Genomic DNA, 27,989 nt, shown 5'->3' with positions numbered 1-27,989 from the left:
CGAACATCTAACATTTCAGCTATAACTACAATACTCGCTTTCAACTTATGAACGTGATTCACATCTCACCAATATACATATAGCCTAGATGAAACTCACTTTCAAGTGGCCCGGAGGTTCCACACCTATATTTTCTTCTTTTTTGGGATTATTGGATATCAAGCTTGGTACGTTGGTTTCAGCTCAAAATACCTGTTATACCGCATGTAACTGATAGTGCTTTAATCTATCTAATAACACAGGTGCTGAAATCATACTTCTTTTCGGTGTAAGCTTCAATACTTGGACTCGTTTTATCCAAAGTATACAAGCTTATAACAACTTGTCTTTAATAGTTGATAAATAAAGTAGCTGGATTATATGGACTCATAACGATATTCATTGGAGGTTCATTTGTCCAACTTCTGTTCTATGCTTATTCGACGGCGACTTTATTTGCATTCCTATGGGGATTAAAGGTAGTTAAATCAGTGAGTACTTTGTGTTTCAATAACGAGCACATGTTCATGTTAAGATATATACTAATATTCCATCTGATCATGGCTATAATAGGAATCAGCTAAATCAACATTATTCTTAAGTCACTTGTACTCTCTTGATCATTTAGTATTAACTATATTTCATTATTTATTTTATTTAAATTATTGGTATAATATACCACATGATGGTAAAAGAATTTCAAATTCACAAGCACAACAAGATTTAATTAATTTAGCTTTATCAAGAAATGAAATTACACAACCTTCCAATAGTGGAACTTCAACTGAAGCTTTAGATGAATTAAGAAGTGCTTTAGCAGGTGAAATTTGGGAAAGAGAAAAAGTTTTCGCAGGTTGGACTTTAATTATTGGTTGGTTATTGAAAGTGAGTAAAAGTTATTTTTCGGTGCTATTTTGATTGATGGATAGATAGATATATGAACAATTTAATATCATAATCTATATATGATTAACTCATAGCTGAATTTCATTTTTATTAGATCTACTTTATAATTCTACTGTATTCCTACGCTGCACATCTAAAATCATCAACATATCATACCTTACCATTAACATTCCGAGGTAAAGCAACTATAATAGCACATCCAAATACTCAAGAAGATGAGATAGAAATAGCCAGAGCTGAAGAAGCTACAAGGGCATCTTTGGAAGAAGGTGATAGGAATGTGGTAGGAGGAGGAGTAGGAAAGGGAAAAGGGAAAGGGAAAAGTAATGAAGAAGATGAAGATTTCTCTTGGGATTAAACAATCCATAGATTAGAATGTATCCTAGATTAGAATAAATAATATAGCATTGATTTCGGTAATAATGACGATGATGATAATAATATGAAAGTATAATGTGCTAATCCATCTGTACCTACAAGTTGTGGAGCCAAATATAGACGCGATAAAGACTATCTTGCGGATTATAGCTTGAACTGCCGAATGTCTAGTTACATATGTACAGTACATCAAAATGACACTACTTCGGAAAGAGAAACATGTAGGTTACATAGATAGATGAGACACAATACGATATGTACACAATGCAATACAGTGATTATAGTATACGATTTATGATTGCATGTAACTTTGCATGAAAGGTTTTCTCATAGCATAATTTGATTCAACTATATCTGTTGTCGATGATGATCGATACCATGTTCAGTCAATTGCTAAGATCGAAGATGAAAGGATACCGGTCAGACAACGCACAATTGATCTATGTTAAGGATCTATCTGTATACTCACCTCGACAGTCTCACATACTACTTTACAATCTTTCTCACCATCTCTCCAAGAACATTGATAAGCTGATGAAGGTATATTACTTTGAGTCAACTGAGCTGTGTTATTATCATTTTGAAAAACATCTCGATTATTTGATGTAGATCTCGACTTTCTATTTGATCTATTTTTAGCTCTTGACATCAATTCATCTTGAGAGGCTGAAGAGTCTGAAGATTCATCTTCGGAATCCTTATCACCATCGTCATCATCAGAAGGTATTACACCCATTTGAACAGCTCTGATAGTTTCCAATTGATCAACTAAATCTTCATTTCTTTCTGAAAGGTTTTCAACTCTCTGCTTCAATTGAACAATCTCTTGATTTTTATCCGTTGCATTGGCTATAATTTCATCATATTCTCTTTTCATTTTATCAAAAGTTGCTGCTTTTTTCCTAATTGCATCACCAGTTAATCTAGCTTGATCTAATAAAATTTTGTTTTGTCCTTTCAATTTAATGTTTTCATCTAGGGTTATTTTAGATATATTTTGGAAATGTAATTGCTTTTGTTTTAATCCATTGGATAATTGTGATTTCAACACTTTGATTTGCTTTTCTAGACTATTGACTTTATTGACTTCTTCAACTGCTTTATTAGATGCTTCAGAGTATTGTGCACGTAAAAAATTGTTCTCTTCCAATGTAGTCTTCTTACTCTTTTTCAGCTTACGGTTTTCCTCTTCGAGTTGTTTTATTCGTTCATTGTCAGATGCGGTATCTGGTTCCGCGGTCGATGATGCAATTTTAGGAATGGCCTCAGATGGTCGATTCTCCAGTTTTTCGAGTTTATCTTCAAGTTCAGTTACCCTAGTTCGAGCTTCGACAAGAGCCACTGAATCTGGATGTTCTTTGGGTGCTAAAGCTTCGTGCAGCTGAGCTTCGAGTTCGGAGATCCGCTGACGACTTTCTTCCATAGCCAATAATTTAGCTTCCAGATCGGAAATACGTGTTTTGCTTTCTGCCAAAGCGAGAGTATCGGGATGAGGTTGAGAAGGGGTACTGTCCGTCGTTTGTGATTGCGTCAAATCGGCTGGTGCTTCGGGGAATTCGTTATCACTCGCTGTACAATGAACTTAGCACTTTTACGCCGTCCGATTGAGCAATCTTTTACACTTACCATCATGGTTTTCTAAAATATCTTGCGACGGAGCATCATTATTCCCATCTTGATCAACATCGTTATCCGAATTCAATATATCTAGATCTTCGTCTTCCACATTGTTTTCTTGAGAGTCCATGTTACCCTCAAGCTCCTCCTCAAGGGCATCCTTCGCGTTGTCATTGTCTTCATCCTCATCCTCATCTTCTATGAGACGTTCACCCTCTTCACCGTTTCGTTCTATCCTATTAGATCCCTGAGCAGCTGAACCACCTTTAACCTTCTTTGCTTGTTCAGCAAATGGGCTTGCTGATTTAGGAGAGCGATTTTTCGTATCTGCCTTCGTACTGTTTGAGTTCTTGATTCCTGTAGTCTTTCTTTCGGGTGATCTAGGTGGAGAAGAGAATTGTCTAATAGGATCTCTGTCCAATGATGAGGACTTTACTGGAACGGAATCGTTTTCGGATGTTGCTGAATTTTGACTTGGTTGATTATTGTCGTCTTGAAAGAAAGGTTTGAAGACCGAAGGAGATTGGACAGGTATTGGCCCTAACCTTTTCTTTGGAAGTGGAACGGGAGGGGGAGATGACGAAGGTTGTCTGTTGGAACGATTAGCGGTTGTTGATGGTCCTGGACCAGGCGTAGCGCCATTCCCATTTCCAGTACTGTTTGATTGACTGTTGGATGGTGATGTAGTGCTCAAATCAATGATCTTTTTCATTTGAGTTGATCTAGTCTCAGGTACTGATTCTTGCGTCGTAGTGATGTCTTCAGGTTCGGGTGAAGGGGTTTGAGCCAAATCTCTCGGTTTGCTTCTTTGACTTCTACTACTTCTTGTTGATCTGATTGGACTAGACGCAGGATTGTCATCCACACTGGAAGATATTGAGGTTCCTCTTGTCCGCGAGCGTTTAAATCTAACAGTAGCACGATCTTTGTTTGTTTTGACTGGTGAAGAGGATGTTCTGAGCCTCCTTAATCGAGCTGTAGATTTGATAAAAATAGGTAAAAATCACATCAGCTTTCTCAACGTGACATACGTTCGATATGTAATACGGAGTGTACTCACTAGGCACTTCAACTGAAACTCTACCTCTCCTTCTTCTATTCGATGTATTTTGATATGATTCATCTTCTTCGTCATCGTCATCGTCATCGATATATTTGGTATGATGATCATCAACATCATCATAATCTTCATTATCAATATCAATTTCAACTCTTCTTCTTTTAATTTTTCTACTACTACTCCTACTTGTGCTATGGTCATCTTTTTCTTCTTTCGGTGTTACAGAATTTGATCTTGATTTTGTACGTGAGTTTATATCAAGATTTGCTTTTTTGATCTTCCAATCTCTAATTAAATTTGGTGTACAACCTTCTTTTTTTGTCCATGAAGGTTCCCATGGTTTTCCAGTTTCTGGATCAAAACCTTTCCATTGTACTAGATAATCTCCTGTTGCTCTTGCTCCTCTTTCATCTAAAATTTCTGAAACTTCCCATAGATTATCTGCATCATCACTTTGTGAAATAAATTGTGTTTCTTGTGGTTGCGTTGTTTCTTCTTCTTCTCCTTTTTCTGGTGATTGTGCCCCAGTTGATGATGAATGTGTTGATGATCTTCTTCCTCTTTTATATCTCATCTTTGATATAATCTTACACACGACTTCTGTGGGATAATGATATATCGAAAGGCTAATTATTTAAAGTAGAAAGGAAGAAACGAGTTTTATTACATGAATTACTGTATTCTCTCATGTTGTTCTCATAACCGGGTCGGGGGTTGTTTATATGACGTGTCATTGTCATCATATGCATATTACTGATAGTCACGTGGTTTATCACTATATTCCGCCGGTCAAGTTAAAATGACGATAAACGATAAACGATAAGGTTGGAAAAGTTGAAAGGGAGGTTCATTCTGTTATCTATAACTAACTGTATATATTCTATCAACTCGTTTACATCATTCCTTTCTTCCCCAAACATCGATTTGTTATCCATTTCTCTTCTACTTGATTTAGCTAGGAATTGAAAGAGTGATATAATCAAGATGCCACCAAAATTCGATCCTAAATCTCCTGAGAATGCTTCATTGATATCATTATTTCAAGGTTTAGGTCTAGCAGAAAAATCAGCTACAGAATTAGTTAGACAACCAAAATCAGGTTTAGCGTTTAAATCTTTAGTTGACGAATTCAGTCTAGAAAATAATAAGTATGATGAGAAGACTGCAAGTGCTTTAGTCAAATTATCTGCATCAAGTGGGAAATTAGGTCCAGCAGAAAGAGGTTTTATAGTGAAGAAGATTGAAATTGGTGATATAAAATCATCTGACCAAGTCACAGGTAAGCTGTCTTGTCCAAACTTCTGTTATCCTGATAATCATTCGATTGCCAGCTTATATTACTAATATGTGTCATTAGCCGCTGTAAAATATGCTGAAGGAAATCCAGCCGGTACACCTATAAACGAAGAAGAGTTTAATAAAGCTTGTGGTGTTGGTAAGTCTAGGTTTAGCGGATGACGTGAGCTTAGCGTCAGAGGGGGAATCGGTATGAAAGGAGTCTGTGCTTGAAGGATACAACACAAAGAAATATCAACTCATGTCACGGCTTATCTGCAGGAATCGACATAACCGCCGCTCAACTTCCTGAATTACTAAGATCATATATCTCTTCGCTTCCTACCGCCCCGGAGAACTGGGCAGGTCTTAGTGCTGTATTAGGTGGAATCAGAAGTGGTGCTTCTGACTTGAAGTGAGTGTACTGTTGACCAGCTCAGATGCTCCTTTTCTTCTTCAGGTTGGCCTTGTAGCTAATGTAATCTCCCGTAGATGGGCCAATGCTGGAGAAGTCAAATCATCATTAGAGACTATATTCACCGAACTCTTCGGTACCAAAGAAGCTGCTCAAGCAGCTGCAAAAGCGCAAGCAACATCTGCAGCTAAGACTAAACCTGCCCCTAAACCTAAAGCAGCAGTGGCATCATCTTCAGCAGAAGCTTCATCATCTACTTCCCCCGTTATTCCAACAAACATCTTCAGAGAAGGTTTCCTTTCTGATTTCCATAAACCAGGAGAAAACCCTCAAATCAACCCAAAATTAAAGGAACAACATCTTGAATTCACAAAAGGAATGGTATACACTCGTTTCCCTCCTGAACCTAATGGTTATTTACATATCGGTAAGCTGCCCAACGTCCTATACCTAAAGCCTAGCTTATGAATGGCAATATTTCTCAGGTCACGTAAAGGCTATTATGGTCGACTTCGGTTACGCTAAATTCCATGGTGGACGAACATATCTTAGGTGAGCTGACGATCACTCTGTGGAGAATACACTCAGCTGATATACATGCATAGATTTGACGATACCAACCCTGAAGCTGAAGAAGGAAGATACTTCCAATCCATTCTCGAAACTGTTCGATGGTTAGGATTTGAACCTTGGAAGATCACATATTCAAGTGACAACTTTGATCAATTATACCAATGGGCTGTAGAGTTGACAAGGAGAGGAAAAGCATATGTCTGTACATGTAGTGGTGAGTAGCTATTAGGCTATCGTCAGCCCAGACAAGCTAACTATGACTCCAAATCTCACAGCCGAGAAAATGAAAGCAGATCGAGGTTTAGGTAAAGGTCAACCAGTACCATGTGAACATCGTGATAGACCTATAGAAGAATCATTACGTGAATTCGAAAGGATGAAAAATGGAGAATACCCAGAACAAGGTGCTGCGTTAAGAATGAAAATGGATTTATCAAGTGGTAATCCTTATATGTGGGATGGTGTTGCTTATAGAGTTAAATTGGCACCTCATCATCGGACCGGTGATAAGTGGAGTAAGTCCGATCGTGTTTCGCATTTTGCAGGTTCTTAGGATCCATGCTGACTCCCTTGGCAGAGATCTACCCAACCTACGACTTCACTCACTGTCTTTGTGATAGTATAGAAAACATCTCGTAAGGGACTTCCTTATTCATAACGTGAATTCTTGAGCTAAAGGCGCATTGTAGACACTCCCTCTGTACCGTCGAATTCATCCCCGCTCGAGAATCATACGAATGGCTCTGTGACGCTTTAGAGGTATACAAAGCTAGACAGTACGAGTTCGCTCGATTGAACTTGCAAGGTACTTTCCTCTCTAAACGAAAGATTGCCAAATTGGTCAACAACAAATTAGTGAAAGATTGGGATGATCCTCGTCTTTACACTATCATCGCTTTACGAAGAAGGGGTATACCACCAGGTGCATTATTATCATTTGTATCAGACTTAGGTGTCACTACTTCCGAATCTGTAGTGGAGATCCAAAGATTCGAGTCATCAGTCCGATCATATCTCGAAGAATCAGCACCACGATTAATGATGGTTCTCAACCCTATCAAACTTATCATCGAAAACGTTGCCGATGACTACCGAGTTCCTGTTCAAGTTCCCTTACATCCTAAAGTACCTGCTATGGGTACAGTGGAAACATCATTCACCAAAGAAGTATATATTGATGCTGAAGATTTCCGAGAAGAAGATTCACCAGATTATTTCAGATTAGCACCTGGAAAATCAGTCGGATTATTCAAAGCACCATTCCCTGTCACATGTACATCATATAGTAAAGATCCAGTTACAGGACAAGTAAATGAAATTAGATGTAGATTAGAAGATACAGGTAATGTCAAAAAAGCTAAAGCATATATTCAATGGGTTAATGTACCCGAATCAATCAAAATTGATGAAGTTAGATATTTTAAACCATTATTCAGAAGTGATCCACCTCCAGCAGATTTCGAATCTGATGTGAATCCAGAATCTTTGGAAGTTTACAAAAATGCTGTTATCGAACCTGCTTTCTATGAATTATCTAAAAAAGCTATTTTAGATGCAAGAAAAGAATCTGAAGAAAGAACTAAAAAAGCTAAAAAAGAATCTTCTATCAAATCACCTGAAGAAAGTAAAGCTGTAGAAGGTAGTGAAGCTTCAAAACATTTAGAAGATGAACCTGTTGTTACAGCTGAACAATTAGTTGGTATGGAAAATATTAGATTCCAAGGTATGAGATTAGCTTATTTCTCTGTTGATAGAGAAAGTAAGATTGGTTGTTTGGATGAAAACGAAGCTACTAAACCTGGAAAGAAAGATGGTGATAAGATCATCTTGAATAGAATTGTCTCATTGAAAGAGGATTCCGGAAAGAAGGCTTAAGGGGAATTAAAAGGATATATCGATGATGAGGATATTGTTGTATGATGATTTCCAGTTGCCCATCAGGGAGACGTGTTGATATTGGATTAGATATAAGTAGAAAGATATAACGTGCCACACCATGCATTAATGAACATGTGAATTGCTTATCGCCCATTGCACTTGGTACTGGAGTAAACCCGCCAAGGTCCGAAGGGTATATAGTCAATGGGTATCAAAGAACGACATAGAGATGCAGAAATGCAGCCAGTGGGGTTTCTCTACGCTGTTCATGAAATCTCATCAGTGCTGGCACGAGACTTTCATAGCGGATCGGTGCAGACGACACTTTGTTGAATCTATGCTGTTCATTCTTGTATTGGCATATTCTATCAGTGCTGGTTACGAACGATATAGATTTGCAAAGCCAGCTGCTCCAAAAGATACCTATGCTGTTCATTCCAAATCCAAGTTATCGGTATTGTTCCATTGCCGATTAAGCGGTACCTGATCTGAACCGCGTAACCGCATTATACAGTACATCCCACGATTTTATCATCATATATATCATTTTAGGATACCCCAAAAGTTGAATGACATCAATTTATCGCATCAACCCAAATTTATCTAGAGAGTACCCCATTGATCATATCAACCAACATTTTCCTGATCGGATTTGCATCAGAAATTTGAGATAATATCTTCCTAGTCTTTACATCATACTTTGAATATAATCTTGCCCAACATCACGTCTGTATTTTCAAGAACAGTCAGAGCTACTTGCTCTATTCGATCATTTCCCTTTTACCCAAATACCTTTCCAACTTCAACGAAAGTATCATCGTTTCCTTTGAAAAAAACATTTTTAATCCGTCAATTTAGCATATCAAGCAAAATGGGTAAAGAGAAAGTTGCTATTATTGGTTCTGGAAACTGGTCAGTCAACACTCGAATCGGCTTTTAACATGATATGATTATACCTTTTTTTTCCAAATACTTAGCTGATCTTATATATACGTAAAACAGGGGTTCAGCAATTGCTAAACTTGCAGGAAACAATGTGAAGAAACATTCTGATGTATTTGATGATTCCAGAGTACCAATATGGGTATTTGAAGAAGATGTAAGTTGAATTTGAAGCTTTTCTTCCAGCTCATTGCGTCATCCAATGCTATACAATGATATTGGGTTTGATGTAGAGCTGACAAGATGACTGAACTACTATAGTACGAAGGTAAAAAATTGACTGAAATTATAAATACCGAACATGAAAATAAAAAGTATTTACCAGATGTCAAATTGAGTGAAAATGTAGTAGCTGTTCCAGATTTAGTTGAAGCTGTCAAAGGTGCTACGGCTTTAGTATTCGTTATGCCTCACCAATGTGAGTATGTTTTATCCAATATAACGACAGCAATCCCCTTTTTCGTGTCGCGCTATAGTCCAAATCTCAGTTATTGATCATGGCTGATTCTCGCCATTAGTCCTCAACAAATGTTTAGATCAATTGGAAGGAAAGGTAGAAAAGAACGCTAAAGCTATCACACTTATCAAGGTGAGTAATCGATATTTATCCATAATTCGATCGAGGTGACATAGTCTTGTCTGAATCTCGCCTCTATACACAAACATTCGGGCCGGTTTGAACATATGGACAACATGTCTTGAACAATTATCTCACCGATATGAACGAGTCTACAGCCACTGATGTTCACGCACAATTCACAGGGTGTTGGAGTAGAAGGTTCGGATATCCATGTATTTGCCGATGTTATTCAAGATAGATTAGGTATCTCCACTTCAGCACTCAGTGGTGCTAATATAGCAAACGAGGTCGCTATAGATAGATTCTCAGAGACTACAGTTGGGTACAGGACTGAAGAAGAAGGCCAACTTTGGCAAAAGCTCTTCCGTACGTCCTTCATGCCAGCGAAGTCATGCTTTTCCTAAATATCTTGTTCAAATGCCATCGGGGCAAAGCTAACATCATACCACTCATGCCTATGGCAGAAACACCTAACTTCAAGGTACAGCTCATTGATGATGTGAGTTTAGCAGCTTCAGCAACTTCACGATGACCTTCGAAGAGCTGATATATCGCTCTCTAGGTTGCTGGTGTTTCTCTTTGCGGTGCTCTCAAAAACATCGTCGCAGTAGCTGCAGGATTTATTGATGGATTAGATTACGGAAACAACTCGAAAGGTGAGTGCAGCACAAAGATGGGACAATCGTGATTGCTTATGTTATATCTGATAGCCGCAATCATGAGAATTGGTTTACTCGAAATGAAACATTTCTGCCAAGAATTCTTCAACGACGTCAAGGAAGAATCATTCTTACAAGAAAGTGCTGGTGTAGCGGATGTCATAACCTCTTGTAAGGTTAACGCTTTGAATAGGGGTCTATGGCTAGCTAACGCCTTACACGATGAATAGGTCTTGGTGGTAGAAATAGAAAATGTGCCGAAGCTTTCGTGAGACAGAAAAAGGTATGTCAACTATATTGGTTAACAGAGAAGCTAATTGAGATATTAGCCTTTCGATGAATTGGAGAAAGATATGTTGAATGGTCAAAGTATGTAGTCTCATCTAGCCTTATGTTTAGGGCAACCCGCTAACACGTATCATCTCAGAATTGCAAGGTATCCACACTGTATGTCACCGTCCTTCATCACTCGCCAGATTAAACGATACTGACTATTGAATCTTCATTAGGCTAAAGACGTTCACATCTTCCTCAAAGCTCGAGATAGACTTGGCGCCTACCCGTTGTTCGACAAGGTTTATAACATCTCTTGGGAAGGTTTACCAGTCGAGAAGCTTACTGAAGGTCTTTAACAAGTGACCCACACTTAGAGGCTATGACCAAACTCTGATCGGCGGAGAAACATTTAGAACGTTTTGCATCATAGATGGAGTATGAATGAAATCAATAATCATGGCAGGACCCTCTAATCAAGAGTATTCGCAACATTTTCATGGTTTTGCTGACGTTATCTTTGTTTGATGGCTGAACAGAACTGACTGAATGATCGACCTTATTCGAGAGGAAATTGTGGCGTCTCGACAGAATGAAAAGGAGGTCGTATCATCCTTTGTGAGACGATACCTGGGTGAATGGTAGGCTATAAAAGGACCTGCACCACGTCTTTCTGAATTAGAAATTCTGACCTGTTGGAACGCTATGTAAAGCACTCTAGCAAGACTAATTTATTCAAGTTTTCGTTTCTTTTTACTAACCGCATACACGCGCAATACAAATATCAACTCGACTACACCGCTCACTAGCAAAATCTGATATCCTTTTCATAGTGACATAGGTGACATAGAATGTCAGTAGCAACTCAAACAGCTCAATCGGTACCTGGGTGGCAAGATGTACCCAATCGAATTACTCAAAATAAAGCAACGCATGGGTACCGCGTAACACCTGGGGGGAATATAGATCAAGATACCAAGAAGAATACTGAAGACAATACCAGAAGAACAAATGATGGATACGAAGGGAAGTGGGGAGAAGGGGGAAAGATAAATGTGGAATTGAATCTGTGGAATTTTGAACATCACTTGAGAACAAGATCTGACTTTTTAGATTCATGGAAAGATCATGATTTAAGAGAACAACTTCAGAAATTTATGAAGGACCCTAACGAATCAATTGAATATGAAACTTCTAGAATGAATGCTATAGGATATTCTGAATCTGGATCAGAAGTTAAACATGGAATTAAATCGCTCATGAAACGTGGTGAAAAAGATAAAGCAAACGAATATTTTCGATCCAAAATTATGGAAAAGATTGGTAGTGAAGAATGTTTTTTGAATAAATGGTTAAAAGGTGAAATCAAAGATAATAAAATCAAAACTCAAATTACTTTTGAAAATATAGATAATTTTTTAAAATTAAAATCTCAAGAAAATTCAGCAACAGATAAAAGTCTAAGAGAATCAATTCAAAAGATAATGTCAGGTAAAAGTTATTGTACTGTTGAAATGGAATATGAAGATTCATTAAAATTATCAGAAGGTTCATATACAATGCAAAAAGAATTATCAGGAATAAAATCTGATTATGGTCAAGATGGATTATTTGTTTGGACACAGGATAGAAAAGATAAAATCAATGAATTGGTTGAAAAATGGTATAGAAAATCAGGAATATCAAAAAAAGATTGGGAAAAAGAAATGGAATCAACTAAAACGAAATTGATTGATGAACATAATCAGCGTAAACAGCAACAAGAAATCGAAGCTAAAAAGAAAGCCGAGAAATCGTCATCTACGCCTTCAAGTACCTCTTCTTTCACTCCTTCTCTTTCTAGTGATAGTGGTGGTGGTAGTAGTAATAAAAGTTCTTTCAAGACATTATTGAGATCCTCTAATCTAGATACGTTCCTAGATAATTATTCACATTTAGCCGAAGATTCCAATATACAAAAAGCGATATTGAAAGCTATAAGTGGTGAAAGAACAGAAATATCTTTATCATCTCAAGACGATTGTTCAAAACTTGAAAAAGCATCAACAGACACCCAAAAAATCCTAAATGATTTGCATGAAAAAGGTGATAAAGATAAGATGAAATCTTTCCAAACAGGAAGAATGAAAAGTATTGGTAAGGGATTAGCTCAGTGGGAATCGTTGTCAGGTAAAAGTAAGGAGGAATGGGGAAAGGATGATAGTAGTCGATCTTCTGCTAGTACTAGTACTGCCTCTAGTGCTGGTTCAAGTAATAGTCCACAATCTTCATCGGCGTCTTCGTGAGCTCACTCAATATCCAGTAGGTAGAGCATCATGCTAATATGGCTCAATTATCTATATGCATTTCTATTATTCATAGTTCGAACAGGAACCGTCAGGATGATTTGAATTTCGATATGAAAGATTTAGTTGACACGAGAATAACTAGATATAATCTACCTGAATTACTAACATCATACAATGATCCAGAATTATATTCTTCAAATCCTGAAATTCAAGATTTCTTGTATAAAGCATTACCTCCCAATCATTTAAAAGTACGTAACATGTTTTCAAAATTAGCATCTTCACAACCAGGTAGTAACAAAAATAGTAAATCATCATCTCAAGGAAAGAAGACTAGTACTACTAATAATGACAATGGAGAATTGAAATTAAAATTACTTTCTACTTTATCACGACGTTTGAATGAAAAAGATTTTGAATTATCTAAAGAAGAACAAAACTTATTATCAAGACCGAAAAATAAAAAAGAAATTGATTTTTGGTATTTAAATAGAAATCAAATTTTACAATCATCTTTATATAATTGGAATAATTCACATAAAAAAGGTGATTCAACTAAATTAGGTAAATCAAATACTTCAATACCAGGTTATACAAGACAATCATTAAATTCCTCCAATATGAATCTAGTTCAAAATTCTTTCGATAGAGAGAAAATCAAGCAAATTGATCAATTTGTTTCTTCTACTACTCCCATATCATCAAGTCCATCTTCTCAAGGGAAAGGTGGTAGTAGTACACTTAAAGATGATAATGAATGGTGGTTGATGGATGCAGCATTGAAATCGTCAAGTGGATATGGTAAACATGGATTAACAGTGTCAAAAGAAGATAAATTAAGAAGTTTAAGGGAATGGGATAATGTATCGTTGGACCCAGATACTAGCTATATAGATAATTTGAACCGCACTTTTCCAGCCAACACACCTGCGGTGACGGCAGCAGCCTAAGTGCAGTCTGTATACTGATTTGTATATTATCTATAGTGTCAACAATGTAAACCATTGCGAGGAAAGTCACTTAATATCACCTGATCAACTGAAATAACATGTAGTGAGCGTATTATGCGAATGCATTCGAAATATCAAAAGCAAAGAAATCTAATCTAATAATGTTAATATCCTTGAAATACTAACATGTTTCTAAAGTTACATCCTATATCGAGAGCAATAAAACGAGACATAAAAGGGGGAAAACGAAATGATGTATAAATACAATATGTATGAATACCTAAGAACTATAATATACCGAAACAAAAGAGTATCTAAATATCAAATGCCAGGGAATAACACGATGAGACAGATTGATCCGGTAAAGAAGAGACAAAATCCCAAAACAGGACAAATGAAGTAAGAGGATGATAGTCCATTCTGACTGTTCTAGATTTACGAAACACAAATAGCAAGTACGGATGGGATTATAGACAGAATTATAGAATTTGAGTTGACTAAGACTAACTCAGGTATACCTATTGCTACGAAAGGAAAAACACAAAGATCTAAGAGGAAGAAAAGACGAGGAAGAAAAGAGACTGGATAACGAGAACAAAGGTCCTATTGGCTATACCCCTGTGCGCCTACGTCTATTGGACTGGCAGGATCGTAAGTGTATCCCACACCTGGAGGAGCGGGGAATGGGAAAGAAGGTCTATGCCTAGAAACATGACTGCGAGTCAGCAACGATTTTGACTCAAACGTCGAGCCAACTTACCATCGTTGCCATGATTCAGGCATAGCATCAGCACTTAGAGTTTTCTCCATTTTTGCCCCTGTCTCCATCGGTGGTGCCAATAAACCGTCCGTCTGTTGGAGGCTGTAACTTTGACTGGTAGGTGTGAAAGGCATTGCAAATACAGGTTTACCGTCGGCACCTAAACTACCAGGGGCGAAAACTCTATTACCAACTGGAATGGCTACTGTAGGAGATTGATTGGATCTAGGTTGGCCAGGCGAAGGCATTGCGGAAGGTCTTCTATAGGGATGATGATGCGTTGGGTTTGAGGGCGAAGAAGGGAATCTAGTGAATGGTGATGTGTTGGCTGAACCGTTTTCTAACATCGCTGTACCATCTTGTTTTATACCTACTACACCTTCAAAGTAACTGTCAGGTGCTTCACCCATTGAGCTATGCGATCGACCAAGGGTGGTATCAATGACCAATGGTTCAGCCAAAGCTGGAGGTGCACCCATATCACTGATCGTTCGCGCCATCTGCTGCTGTTGTTGTCCGATATCATCAGGCGTCACGATGATTTGAGAGGATTCGGATGAATCTCGAGGTGGCAGGCTGGCCAGACTTGGTGGAGCAGCAGGGTGGGAAAATGAAGAGGTGGTGGGGAGGACTGAGCCTATAATACTCTGAGAAGGGGAAATAGTAGGGTGCTCTGGTGTAGGTGGAGATAAAGCGGGAGGTTGTGATAATGGTGGTTGTGAATTGATAGGGTACAACGGAGCTAAAAGAGCAGGGCGCAAAAGAACGATCAGCATTGGGAACAGCGGAACGATTTGCAACTGAGTTGAAGATATGACTTACTGATTGGTGCAGTAGCGCCTTCCTCACCTCGACAACCTTTAACCAACCAATGTCTTCGCAAAGCGTCTTTACGAGAGAACCTATATGCGAACTGGATTTAGCACTGATCCATTTCATCAAGAGAAACTCGACTCACGTTTTACCGCATTTGTCACATCCGAATGGTTTGACATCAAGATGAATTCGCTTATGTCGTTTTAGATCGTGGTTACGGTTCTGGGCAAAAAAAAAGGTATCATCAGCACGAAAGATCAAACGAGACCATCTAGACTTACGAAACTTTGTACACATTCGTCACATTTGAATGGTCTATCCACCAAAGGTAATCTGTTTGCAAAGGAATAACCGAGATTAGGGTTCTGTCTTACATCCATACCCATCGTAGGCGCAGCCATGGTGTTATGTCTAAGTAATGGAGGTTGTTGAAGGGTAGATGGAGCTGATGCCGACGGAAGGTAAGCTGGATAAGGTGCTGAGTAATTAGAAGGATAAGACAATGATCTAGGCATATCCGCTGAAGTTGGCTGGGAATATGGCGTTGTGTAATAGCTTGAAGGATATACACCTTGTCTGGGAGACGTTTGCGTCTGACCTAAAGGAGTTCCGTATTGTGGTGAGAGTGCTGGACGAGCATAAGGTGAATAAGAAGTAGCAGTTATTGGACTTGATTGCGATGGGACTGAGCTTGTCGGAACCATTCCTAAACTTGGCGTACGAGCCAAAGGAGGTTGTATCGGAGATTGTCTCTCCGTTTCTCCTGAATAAGATCTATAACCCATTGGTGCACTGGTAGCATAAGCAGGATAAGTATTTTGGTGAACAGGTGCAGGTGCAGGCATTTTATGCTGCTGTTGTTGTTGTTGCTGGTAGTATGGATATTGTTGATTCAGACCAGCAGGTTCAGAATGATGTGCCGTCAACATTGGTCGAGATGTACCAGAAGTAGGTATCGATGAAAGTGGTGGTGGAGCAAAAGCAAAAGGTGATGCTGACGTTGGCGGCGATTGAGGTGGTGCTTGCTGATAAGATGATTGTTGATACTGAAAGGGGAAAAGGATTTGTGTGTAAGCCAAATAATCTTGGTTTATATGTTATAAGCATATAGATCAAGTCGAGCGAAATTTGATGGCTTGTCACTTCGTAACCGATGTCCGACAATATATACAATGAATCGAAGACAATATAGAAATGATGATTGTGATGGCTCCGAGCATGTACGCTCCAAGCTCTGATGGAAGATGGCAAGATATAATGAAAGAATAATAGTAAATGGGTTCGCCATCATCCAAAGTGGGGAAATCAAAGGGGGATGGAACGGTCCGCAGTGTCCCAAAGTCATCCTGCGATAGCATAAAGGTATACCAGCGAGTCAAATATCAAACAACGATGTTGTTGCTCTGTCGGCCCGAAAGAATAATTCGATTTCGACGGTCGACATTGATCGATCCTCGTAGATCCCTTTGAGCTATATCCCCACTTGGGTCAAGCTTTGATGTGTCAAAACACACCAATCTAAGTTTTTTGTTCTCTTCTTTTCCTCCGCGCACTGTTAAAAGCACACATAGTCTTCTGATCCGCACAACTGTGTTTCGAATTAATGATAGGAGTGTGTGATTGGAAAAGATGGAAACAAAGAATACTAATAAAGACCCTTCAACGCTATCACTGAAGCGGTCAAAGCGATCCAATTTCCCTCCTCGGTCTTTGAGCCCTTAGCCGGATTTGTAGATTTGAATGCTTACTCAGGCAATCATGCCCAACGATTTGGCAAATATCGAGAAGGGTTGAGATCACCTTGATCGATCCCCGGACACATACTCATCCAGAATCACATCCTCGACCACGCAAATGATGATGGGATCGATAACCCGTCAAAACACGGCGAAAACGGCGTAAAAGATAACACTGAAAGACTTACTGGATCCCTCCTTTCTCTTCCATCGTAACCATTGCCTTGTGGTTGGTAGTGACCCTCGTTCATGATTGTTTCACTGTGCTATTCACAAAGTTACGATGACTGTGGTGGTATTTACTGTAGAGCGTAAGATGAATTAATTAGGGATAATCACGCGTCTTGAATTATTCGAAGGTTACCATGTATACCAACTATGTGCGATGCTACTCACAAGTCTGTGATCTGGTCCAAGCACTTCAATTCCGAATTGTCTTGACAAGATTTGTAAATAATGTTGTGATGGTCCTTTGGTGCTGCAGCTAGGGTGGTTTGATCCGGGCTAAATTAAACAGTTTTCTACACACAATTGACTGGATAAAGAAACTTTGTCGCCTATTCGATTGATGCGCTCGGTTGTCAATATTGACAAGATGAATTGGTTGAGAAGGATTCGGTATAATCTGTTTATTGATCAAAGGTGGATGTAGATAAAGCTTCCGAAGCGGTATAGCTAAGCCAGTGTAAATGGAATTGATGACTGAAGACGCGATATTGCTATTATGATTACTGTGATATCGACCAGCTGAACGTGTTTCTATAATTCTATGATTGCTTAAGTCAGATTGATAGTTTGTTGATAAACGAAGATATGTAAAGATGAATTAGAAGATACAAATAATCGTTCCAAAGATAGATGAGAGATAACCTTGGAAGGGGGAGTTTTTTTTCCTTGATAATCAATTTTGTGATATGCGGTTTGTTGGGTCCTGGTTTTTTTTGGCTTTGGCTGGTAATTCCGTGTTCCTCACTACTATATACGTTGGGAATCGAAAAAAAAGCGTGAGCCGCTGACGGAAAGCAGAAAAGAATTATCAATTTTTCTTTCTATTATCCTGCTGTTCTTGCGTATAGTCGTCGTGAAGGAAAGAGCAGTATAAAGGTAAAGGGAATGCTGAATTGAGAGTTTGAACTAAACTGATAAAAATCTCTCTTTTTGGGTCTAGCGCTCTTTTGATGTATAGTCGTATATAGAGAAAACTTTAAGGGACAGGAAATCGCGTCCCTTCGAAACCCTGGATATGTATTCTAACGCAAAATACCTACTGGCAGGTTATAGCAAGCAAGATCTACAAGATTACTAAATCATTACTACTCGTACAGTTCGTACTAGAGACCTCTTATATGTCGACTGTAGATTTCTACTAATGTATACTTGTATAAGCTTTCGGATTAATTGAAATTGTATGTCTGACGAGTTGACTAGAGCTCGGTCCCACTTTGCTGAATTGTTACAGGTATTACTATGTGTATTATTGCTATCCCAGAGACCTTAAACCCTCTCCTATTTTACCTAAAATGATGAGATTAAGTTGTCTTCGTCTTTTTGGGTTATATGTTTTCCGGTTCGTTTCGTTCCTTATTGTACTAAATTACCCGACTCTCGTACTCCGGGTTCTTGATGTAGTATGTTATACGTATCTTCTTATTATGTCAATGGGATGGATATCTTCTGTGTACTCAAATGGATTATCTCGGTGTTTCCTTTTTAGATCTATACGTAGGGAGTTTCTATAGCTTGAAAGTAGCGTACTGAGACTATATTCGGCTTATACAGTAAAAAGTACGAAACTTTATCTGGATTTGAGTACGGCAATTATACCTGTTCCCAGGAACAGCGAAAAGAGAGGAAAAGAAATTAAAGGTATTTTCTCGTTGTAAAAGGGAAAAAAGGGAAGAGTTGAAAAAAGAGGGGAATTTCCCGTTCAAAACGGATCCAAAAACAAAAGATGATAAGATTTATCCCAAATATCGAAGCAGAGATTATCTTTTGTATTATTTTGACCGGACCGGCAATGGTTTTGATGATGAATTGAAAAGAAAGGAACGGAATAGATCGACAGAGGCTTTTTTTTCTTCTGGTGGAGATGGTATGATCAGGTCAACAAAAGCAGGAATTGAATAAGATTAAACAAGGAGAAAAGCAAGATATAAAATTTAGTTCATGTAGTTGAATGTTATTCTCAATAAATCCCATCTCTGAATACCTTATATTTCCAATTGCGACTATCGATATGGGTTAGCTCGGTTGAGATCAAGGAAGAAATTCGCAGAAATGGCGAAGTAGGATGAGCAAAACAGTCTTGACAACTGAGTAAAGATCGCGTTTCGCTTCTAAATTGAATAAGCAGAAGTCTTGTACTGTATTCGCACCCTACTATAATGGGATTCGTACACCTCTCAAAGCGAGACCTCGAATTGATTTACCAAGACATCAAGACTGTATAGGCAAGAGGGGCAAGCTCGATTGCTTTTTCCCCTATTGGATGATACCATAAGAGGAAATTCCTTTTGAATACTCAATGTTCATACATATAACCCTGAATTTCATCAATGTTGATCAGGACCCGAATCATGTTTCTAAACTTTGTTTTGCTTTTTCCTTTATACATATCGGATTTCATTTTCAACGAAAAAAACCATGTGCATCTCAGCTTTGTCATCATACAATACGCATTGACAACCATACTGACTGTTCTCCGACTGTTACTGGTATAGAGTCCAGTTTCAATGACGGCATCACGGCTATACCTCCTTTTTCCTCGAACCTGTTGATGTTATGCGTCTCATGGCGTAAAGATATAAGGTTTTTATCGTCCTTCTACCGTATGTATAGTGCAATCAGACATTCCTTTTGACGAACCCTGTTCAATCGTTAGCTTAAAGTTTCTTTCACCAAACTTCTGCATTTTCATGACGATGTCCTCCGCGCTAAAAATGCTATTCTTGATGTATCACTAAGCTGTTCACTGTGTTCGAAGGATGTCTCACATGGATCCCTTTTATCCTGCTTGCTTCTGAGCTATAAGAAAAGGTTTCTTCGTGCATTCATGATCAGAGACAGAGCAGTGATATCATTCATTCAAGTATAGACAAGACATTCAAGACCTGATATTGTCATTGAATTGTCTTGCTTTCCTTTCGATCATGTCTTACTATCTTCTGGATCGTTTATGCCGTAACCATCGTACCTTTAATTCCAGAAATGGCAGAGCCCAAAAGGGCGAAGCTTTGGATTGTTTTGGTGACGTGAATCAAACAACATATACCTTACGACCCGGATCTTAGCAAATTCCCCAGATGGCTGATCAAGATTAAACAGGAAAGATGTTCTTTCTCTCCAGATCATTACAAAAGATGATTCGGAAAATCCGTTGTACTTTACGATACTGGTATGACGTTTATAGAGCACTGACTTTTGCGGAATCAGATCAGAATCTCTTGTTCGGTTGACATAACGAGCGTAATAAAAATCATGCAAATAGAGTGAAGCTAATATATTCATGCTAATGATGCGCTATAATTTGATGATTCCGTGACCACTACAACCCGTTGCGATCAGTCCTAATCCCAATCCTACTTCCATATGAGTTTACTCGTACGGCGTGATTATGATAGAACAGCTATCAAGTGCGAGCTAAGTACTTCTTGTTCCTCGGCAACAGCTATAGATATGGTCATACCACACTCAGTATTTGTTGTTCTATAAGCATTCAAGCTAAAAGCAACACCAAACTCACCTTTGAGCACAATCTTGATGAATTTCCTAGCTACATCATCATTCTTCTCTTGTAGACATTGTAAAGATTTTTTATCCATTTTCCAAAGAACACAATCTCTTTCTGCTATAACCGTACAAGTCCTTCGAGTTTCACTCAGAGTGCTTAGATCTCCTGCGATTGTACCTGCTACCATTGTCTCTTGGACTAAATTTGTATGCTCATCAAAGGTGTATGTTGCCCTCAAGCATCCAGATTCGATCAAGTACAACCCATCAGCTGATTCGTTTTGCGTCCATAAGGTGTCTCCTGATAATATCGATTCTCTCTTGAAGTATGGAATCAATCCGGTCAAGAAATCGGAATTGACCTTTGAGGAATCTGTGTCGTTGTTATTACGTGAATCAGCGAGAACTTCGTAAAGGTAGGGCTCAAATGTTTGGTAGAGAATTGGTAAAGGTTGGATATTTGATAGATCTGGTAAATCCGAAGGCTCAGGTTTAGGTGGTGAAGGGAATGCGGCTACTCAAGAGAACCACTCTACGTCAATATTGCGAAACAATGAAAGAAGCGTGGACCACTCACAACGAGGCAATGTATCTCCTCCAGCTTTGACCAGATGACTTCTTCTAGGAGAATTTTGGAAGGATTCCGCGAGTGTAAAGGGAGGTTTGGCTATTTTTGGGAAATCGATGACGTGGGCACTGGCTTCTTGGTCGATCAACCGTTGACTTTCGTAGAAAGCCGTTCTATATGAGGGGTATCAGCTGGTATTGCACTGCAGGAATCTGGTCTAGGCTTACAAATAGGCATTCTCGGTCCATTCCAACGCATCATTTAATGCATCAAAGACCTCAACTCTGGTGCCTTCTCTATCTGCCCATAGATCTACAGCTTGAAGAGCAGTACCAACTAAGCCATTTGGTGCAGCACCACACAGAATAAGCAATACGTCTTTGGCCGATAATAAACGCTGGACTCTAACAAAGGCTTCGGCAGAGGAGAAATCCATTCCATGAACCAGGTCAAGGTCAATGATCAAGAATCGAATAGGATTATGCTGCCATTTGGCCAAATCAAGTAAATGCCGGATTTCATTCTCGACGGCGGTGATGGTGCCAAAGAATACTGCAGAATCACCATGTTAGCCTATAAGTTTTACGTGTATTGAGATGGAACTCACAGAATCCTTGAAGCTTCATCACATATGTTTGTGATCCGACTTGTTGGATAAACTCCCTTTGCGATTTCGGTCTTCGTACAGTCGACCGTGCGGTTGCTCCGTTAAACACAGTCCTAATAGCTCTTCTTCGTGAACTTTGGACCACAAAGAAGATACAGGCAAGGATGATACCGAGCAACAATCCAATAACGAAATCAAAGCTGTCAATAACACGTCAGCACTCGGTGCTCTGTAGGTACAAGCGGTGTATCCGACGTACATCGTCATACCAATAGCGATAACCCAGATCGTTATGTATTCCCATCTGTTGACTCGATTTCTTGTATCCCAAACAGCCTCGATAACAAGATCAATACCGAGAACAAAAATGAGAGCACCAACCACCATTACAGCTGTATGAAAGCATGATCAGCTTCAGTGCATTTGCAATGATACTGGATACTTACGCAGAGCGGCGATCACGGAAGGTCCGACCATCATGACAGCTGCTGTTGCAGCAGCAAGCATCAATCCTGATAATCGAGAGCCTCCACCAACTCGATAGACTAGATTGCATATCAGCACATATTCCGGACTATGGCGTTTAGATTGTGGCAACTCACACAAAACAGTATTGACGTAGGTAAGGTAATTAGGTACCTAAGCAGCGTGTTTAGCGTCAGCCGCGTCTCATATACTTGAATTGTAGATTCTGACTTACAGTACCAGTAAGACCGGCAGCAACGTTGGAAAAACCGTGGGCGACAAGTTCTCGATCAAGATTGACGTTATCTTCAGCCAAAGAAACCCCTAAAGCGGGTACCTGTGATCTGCTATTAGCTTGCCATGCATATAGGAGGCATCCAATGGCGGTTAACGTGAGGTTGAAGATCTCTCAGTAGTCAAATAACGGTTATCTACTGTGAATACGAACACTCTGCAGAAGTCTAACATATCTTTGTGACAAGCATCATGGAGATCAGGACTAGCAAGAATAACTCACATTGAGTGGTACATGGAGAATACCAAAGAAGACCAATGCAAGTTGAGTTGGCATAGCAGCCCAGAAAGCTTCCCAATGAGTTTTGCGGAAGTTCTATGGTGTATGTCCAAATTAGCCATATTGATACTTCACCACGCTTGAGAAGCAAACTCACAAAGTAGGTATAGAACTTCCACCAACTCTGAGTATTTTTACCGACATCAAAGATCCAACCGGTTTCTCTTAAATGTCCTATATCCCATCTACCGATCAAAACTATCGCGTAGAAGATCATAGGTACTAGGAAGAAGTATGCAGGGAAGATGAGCTGGTGATGATAGAAATGGGTGATTACTCTGAGCAAGATAGCTAAAGCCAGAGGGATTGTCCATAGTGCTATCACGTGACCAGATTCGAAGAAGAGCTTGAGTGTTGCTAGGTTATACTCGAATCCTTCTTCCTTCAAGCCTCGGGAAACCTCTAAACCTGTTTCAATCAAAAAGACACCGACCCCCCCAATGCAGCTGTATACAAAATCTTGTCAGTATCACATAAGCGTATCAATTAGACGGGCTTACCCAACAAGGATATGCCGAGGAAAGTAACCTATCAAACCTCCTAACTTGAAGGCGCCGAGAGCAAAGAATACGAGACCTGGGATGATAATTCACATAAGCGTTCCATGTACGATCTTCAAACATCTGTAACTTACCGGTCAAGATGGAACTGAAGGCGAAAGCGACCATAGTAGTTGCGATAATAGCCTCATCCTGTATTTGACATTGGGTCAGCGTACAAATAATGATTTGCGAACCGATTACCGGTCACTTACATCGTCACCTATCACAGCCTCAAACGTGTTGACCAAAATATGAAAGAATGGTACAGCTTCTATCATCATTGAACCGTTACCTCCGGGGAAAATACTTCCACCAAGAGAAAAGACCAGTTGAGAAATGATACAACTGTACGAGAGGTCATACGCCGATCAGCGTCTCCCTTTTATCCATTACCATATGCACTTACGAAACGAAGAACATGGATACACCCAAAGAGCCGAAATCAACAAATATTGCATTTGCGGGGAATCTGTCATGCATCACTATAGTAAGCTCCTCTTCCTTCGTCACAAGCTTGCTATATTGTGAGGACTGAAACTTACAAAATCATACCGTAACTGACCCCATCTAGCAGATTCAGCAATAACCCCAAGATCACTGACGGAATGTTCTTGATGGGTTCGACCACCATACCTTTTGCAATGTCTTTGGCAGACACCTTCTTCATACTATTTGTCCATACTTTTACATCTGACAATGCTTGACCGCCGCATGACCTCTTCTTGCCTTCTCCTCCATTACCTAACAATGGTGTATGCTCATTTGCTGTAGCTCTTTCAACATCTTCCCTACTGACTTCATCCGCTAAATATCTTCGAAGAGATGATGCTGATGCTGGTTTAGAAGGCTGATCCGTAGAACTGGTAGTAGATATGACTTCTGAATCTAGCTCTATCAGCGGTTTCCTTGTTGGCATGGGTGTCCTGTCTCCATCTTGATCACTTTCAAATATACTCGACCGTCTCCTTGCACGGGGTGCAGTTTCAAGGCCCTCAGAATTTTCGGGACTTGATCCACTTTCTCCGTTCTCTTTGGCTCTTTCCAACATCATACTGAGGCCTGACCTTTGACCTGTATATGGTGATGCGCCTGCTCCGTTCAATTCGTCAGAAGAAGGTGAAGTCTTCTGACCTATTGCCATTGCTGGGTTCAAATGACTAGGATTGATGGGTTTATGTTCTTTCCCGTTACCCTGCACACTCTGCACTTGTTTCACCTTGGCAGGAGAGGTTGACGTTGATATTCGACGACCGGCTAGAGGCGAAGTGGAAGGTTGAAAATGACTGAATGACGAATCACCCGCTCCAGATACGGATGACGGTGCTCTGGGTCTGCTAGAGAATGACATTGAAGCTAGCCTCGCTGTAGAATCTCGGATTGATTGAGAGGTGTTTGAGGTATGTGTATGAGGAGTAAATCCGAGACGTCTGTAGTAGGAAAGAGAAGAACGGTCAGGTTCAAATTTAGACTTGCAGACAGGAGTGTGCGATTAGAAAGAAGTGAGTTAGACACATGTATTTGCGACAAGTGATAAGCAAAGTTCATAAAGAAGAGGGTAAGAACTCTAGCAGGAAGGAAGGAGTGTAAATACCAATGGGGGATATAACCTTGAATGGTATTGTAAATCAAGGTAGTGCGAATCTTGCGTGATTTAAGGTTGATTAACCATCAAAGATAAGATTGAATGTACAAACAAGGTGACTCACTCCTCATTGTGTGTATTATGTTGATTGTAATCACCACTTATTCTTCTGCCACGATGTAACCCTCCTCCATTAGGCAGAATACTCATTGGGTCATTTTGTATAGCTCCATTACTTCCTGGTGCATGAGTAGGATTATCCATAGAATGAGTCGAGTTTACACCTAGATTTGGACGTTGCTGACCTGAATGAGCACCTACACTAACTCTTCTAAGAACCTGTGAGAAATAACTTGTTCCTCCTTGAGGTTGAGAAGCCTGATCAGGTGTATTAGGTTCGGAAGTTCTAAGTGAAATCGAAGATGATGATGCTGAAGGTGATAATGCCCCTTGTGTGTGGCTCTGATGTGTAGGTAATATAGGTGAATGCGACGATAAAATTGATGGATGATTAGATGGTAATGTAGATGGTAAATTAGGTGAAGTTGCGGGATCCCTTGCAGGCATCCTGAGATATGTCGTACGTATATATAATGATGAAACAGAAGCCACGAGATATGTTTGTGTGTTAGTGCGTTATCGTATACGGTATTATGATATGATATAATTGTACAGATGGTGTGATTGAGATTGAGAATATTTTCGCACAATAGTTGCCGAGAATATACTACGCTGTTTGATGTTGATGACCTTTGAGTTCGAGCGTTTGTTCCAGATTAAACCTAATTTGTGATTGCTGCGTGATTGAGTTTGGACTTAAAGGTAGTTTCGTTGATCCAAAGGAGGTATGTAAGTGTATATAAACGGTACTTCGTACTTCTTTCTTATCTCCTGATTCTTTCTTCGCAAATCCCCAATTCCAGTCCCAATTTATACTGCGTCCGAGCGAGTTCGAGAGACTATGCTACAGTTGCTTGGATTACCGAGACATGACAGTGTATGTGTATGAAATGCTGACAATTGCTGTTGGATTGGCCAAAAGACTGCTCCATCTATCGTAGAGATAAGGACAAGCAAATTTAGTGAATTCATAGATAACAGGTTATACCTGCTGTGGTGACTTAACGAAATGAACTGAAGATCACACGTCATAAATCTCTAATTGATTTTTTTAACGCGTTCCTTAGAAATTCTCCATGGCTATACCGAAACCTCAGTTAGATAGCCAATCAACTCTTGAAGTGATGATGTATCTATCCTGAGCTTTTATCTCTTGGAACTCTGCGAATAGATAAAGGGATCAATTTGGTTCCGCTCAAAACAGCGTGTAAACCATGTGTCAATTTCAACGGTAGGAAACGGTTTTGAGGTTATCGGTTGTCCGGACCGATTGTTATCGTTTGATGGTATGAAGCGGATTTACAAGGATGAGGTTATATAAAAATATATAAGTTGTCAGGTCTTGATACATTTAATGATTGATCTCCTTTCCCTTTCCCAGATATACCAAACTTAATCAGCAAAAATGTCATCTTACGTTGAAGATTTGTTCGGATTGAAGGGGAAAACCGCTCTGTAAGTAATATAAAGTTCTTGTTGTCCGTCTGGCGAAGAACGAGTTTCTTCGGTGATTCCGTATTTGGTGGTTGTCCTAATCATCTCTTCAATGATATCTCTGTACCGATACGATAACAATCTACTCCGATTTGTACGACTGATCGTTTGCATATTTAACTTCTGCAGTATCACAGGAGCTACTCGAGGTATCGGACAACGAATGGCAGTAGCTTTATCTAAAGCTGGAGCAGATATAATATTAGTACAACGTGATACCAAAAACACTGCAACAAAAGATGAAATTGAAAAATTAGGTGGTAAAGCAGATATTGTAGTGTGTGATTTATCTTCAAATGAACAAGTTTCAAAATTAATTCCAGATATAGTTAAAACAAGAGTATTAGATATTGTTGTAAATTGTGGTGGAATTCAAAGAAGACATCCAGTTGAAAATTTCCCTGAATCAGATTGGAATGAAGTTTTACAAGTTAATTTGAATACTGTTTTCACTATAACTAGAGATGCAGGTAAACATATGTTAGAATCTAGAGGTGGTGTTGCAGGTGAACCTGTTCCAGAAGGTGGTGTAGATGCTAATCCAAGAGGTAGAGGTAAAATCATAAATATCTCCTCTTTGGTTGCTTATCAAGGTGGTTTGAATGTCGTTGCTTATGCAGCTGCTAAACATGGTGTACAAGGTATGGTAAGTATCGATATTCCTTGTTCCTAGCTGTTTTTAGTTCTGCTTTTATGTTCCATATGAAATGCTTGACGAATTCAGCTAACATCATTTTTTCCGTTCAGATCAAATCATTCTCAAACGGTTGGGCATCAAAAGGAGTCTGTGTAAACGGTATTGCACCAGGTTACATTGCTACTGATGTAAGTGTTTGAATTTATATCAACCCGAATCAATACTCTCAAGACAAGAATCATGTTACTGACATATTGAACTTCATACAGATGAACGAAGCATTAATTGCTGATCCAGTAAGGTCAAAACAAATCCTTGAAAGAATTCCTGCAGGTAGATGGGGTACACCAGGTGATTTCGAAGGTGCAGTAGTATTTTTAGCTTCAAAAGCCTCAGATTACGTTTCAGGTGAAACTTTAGTAGTTGATGGTGGATGGATGGCTCGATAAATGTATCTCCTTTGTATTTCATAGACCTTGAACCAGCATGTAGTCATACCTTATCCAGTCTGGCAGTCTCATCAAACATACCAAGCAGAAGTTATGTTAATATGAAGGCTATAAGCATGTTCGATTGCAACCGAATC

The 27,989-nt window shown here is 39.3% G+C and overlaps 8 protein-coding genes across 8 annotated transcripts; 5 read left to right on the top strand and 3 right to left on the bottom strand.

Annotated features, from left to right (window-relative positions):
- Positions 1–88: 88 nt before the first annotated feature.
- Positions 89–1,243, top strand: L201_004434 (uncharacterized protein; the record flags this gene model as incomplete). The annotated part of the gene is made up of 5 exons (XM_066220176.1): positions 89–167; positions 243–268; positions 336–470; positions 553–864; positions 980–1,243. 5 exons carry the CDS (start codon positions 89–91, stop codon positions 1,241–1,243), a joined length of 816 nt encoding a protein of 271 aa, XP_066076273.1.
- A 465-nt stretch (positions 1,244–1,708) lies between these two features.
- Positions 1,709–4,514, bottom strand: L201_004433 (uncharacterized protein; the record flags this gene model as incomplete). The annotated part of the gene is made up of 3 exons (XM_066220175.1): positions 1,709–2,832; positions 2,890–3,855; positions 3,941–4,514. The coding sequence occupies 3 exons, from the start codon at positions 4,512–4,514 to the stop codon at positions 1,709–1,711; spliced, it is 2,664 nt and encodes an 887-aa protein (XP_066076272.1).
- A 410-nt stretch (positions 4,515–4,924) lies between these two features.
- L201_004432 (glutamine-tRNA ligase) lies at positions 4,925–8,078 on the top strand (the record flags this gene model as incomplete). The annotated part of the gene is made up of 9 exons (XM_066220174.1): positions 4,925–5,219; positions 5,298–5,375; positions 5,498–5,630; positions 5,708–6,057; positions 6,116–6,182; positions 6,236–6,417; positions 6,479–6,718; positions 6,781–6,838; positions 6,893–8,078. 9 exons carry the CDS (start codon positions 4,925–4,927, stop codon positions 8,076–8,078), a joined length of 2,589 nt encoding a protein of 862 aa, XP_066076271.1.
- Positions 8,079–8,952: 874 nt separating this feature from the next.
- Positions 8,953–10,894, top strand: L201_004431 (glycerol-3-phosphate dehydrogenase (NAD(+)); the record flags this gene model as incomplete). The annotated part of the gene is made up of 12 exons (XM_066220173.1): positions 8,953–8,993; positions 9,084–9,180; positions 9,285–9,441; positions 9,542–9,612; positions 9,786–9,969; positions 10,068–10,102; positions 10,166–10,259; positions 10,314–10,433; positions 10,493–10,545; positions 10,592–10,631; positions 10,690–10,709; positions 10,772–10,894. 12 exons carry the CDS (start codon positions 8,953–8,955, stop codon positions 10,892–10,894), a joined length of 1,035 nt encoding a protein of 344 aa, XP_066076270.1.
- Positions 10,895–11,386: 492 nt separating this feature from the next.
- L201_004430 (uncharacterized protein) lies at positions 11,387–13,773 on the top strand (the record flags this gene model as incomplete). The annotated part of the gene is made up of 2 exons (XM_066220172.1): positions 11,387–12,816; positions 12,897–13,773. The coding sequence occupies 2 exons, from the start codon at positions 11,387–11,389 to the stop codon at positions 13,771–13,773; spliced, it is 2,307 nt and encodes a 768-aa protein (XP_066076269.1).
- A 603-nt stretch (positions 13,774–14,376) lies between these two features.
- L201_004429 (uncharacterized protein) lies at positions 14,377–17,336 on the bottom strand (the record flags this gene model as incomplete). The annotated part of the gene is made up of 6 exons (XM_066220171.1): positions 14,377–14,476; positions 14,534–15,275; positions 15,356–15,435; positions 15,492–15,571; positions 15,631–16,395; positions 17,274–17,336. 6 exons carry the CDS (start codon positions 17,334–17,336, stop codon positions 14,377–14,379), a joined length of 1,830 nt encoding a protein of 609 aa, XP_066076268.1.
- Positions 17,337–20,696: 3,360 nt separating this feature from the next.
- On the bottom strand, positions 20,697–25,719 carry L201_004428 (uncharacterized protein; the record flags this gene model as incomplete). Its single annotated transcript, XM_066220170.1, has 17 exons — positions 20,697–20,752; positions 20,828–21,328; positions 21,392–21,555; positions 21,610–21,934; positions 21,990–22,189; positions 22,249–22,381; positions 22,436–22,534; positions 22,592–22,628; positions 22,690–22,791; positions 22,972–23,064; positions 23,126–23,474; positions 23,529–23,604; positions 23,663–23,720; positions 23,783–23,915; positions 23,977–24,039; positions 24,113–24,997; positions 25,277–25,719. The coding sequence occupies 17 exons, from the start codon at positions 25,717–25,719 to the stop codon at positions 20,697–20,699; spliced, it is 3,717 nt and encodes a 1,238-aa protein (XP_066076267.1).
- A 958-nt stretch (positions 25,720–26,677) lies between these two features.
- Positions 26,678–27,852, top strand: L201_004427 (2-deoxy-D-gluconate 3-dehydrogenase; the record flags this gene model as incomplete). Its single annotated transcript, XM_066220169.1, has 4 exons — positions 26,678–26,727; positions 26,896–27,412; positions 27,514–27,591; positions 27,673–27,852. The coding sequence occupies 4 exons, from the start codon at positions 26,678–26,680 to the stop codon at positions 27,850–27,852; spliced, it is 825 nt and encodes a 274-aa protein (XP_066076266.1).
- Between the last annotated feature and the right edge of the window lie 137 nt (positions 27,853–27,989).

The sequence above is a fragment of the Kwoniella dendrophila genome, chromosome 5, assembly GCF_036810415.1.
Source record: "Kwoniella dendrophila CBS 6074 chromosome 5, complete sequence".
Taxonomy (NCBI): Eukaryota; Fungi; Basidiomycota; class Tremellomycetes; order Tremellales; family Cryptococcaceae; genus Kwoniella; species Kwoniella dendrophila.
The sequence above is the reverse complement of the archived record's forward strand: the minus strand, read 5'-3'. Positions and strand labels throughout refer to the sequence as shown.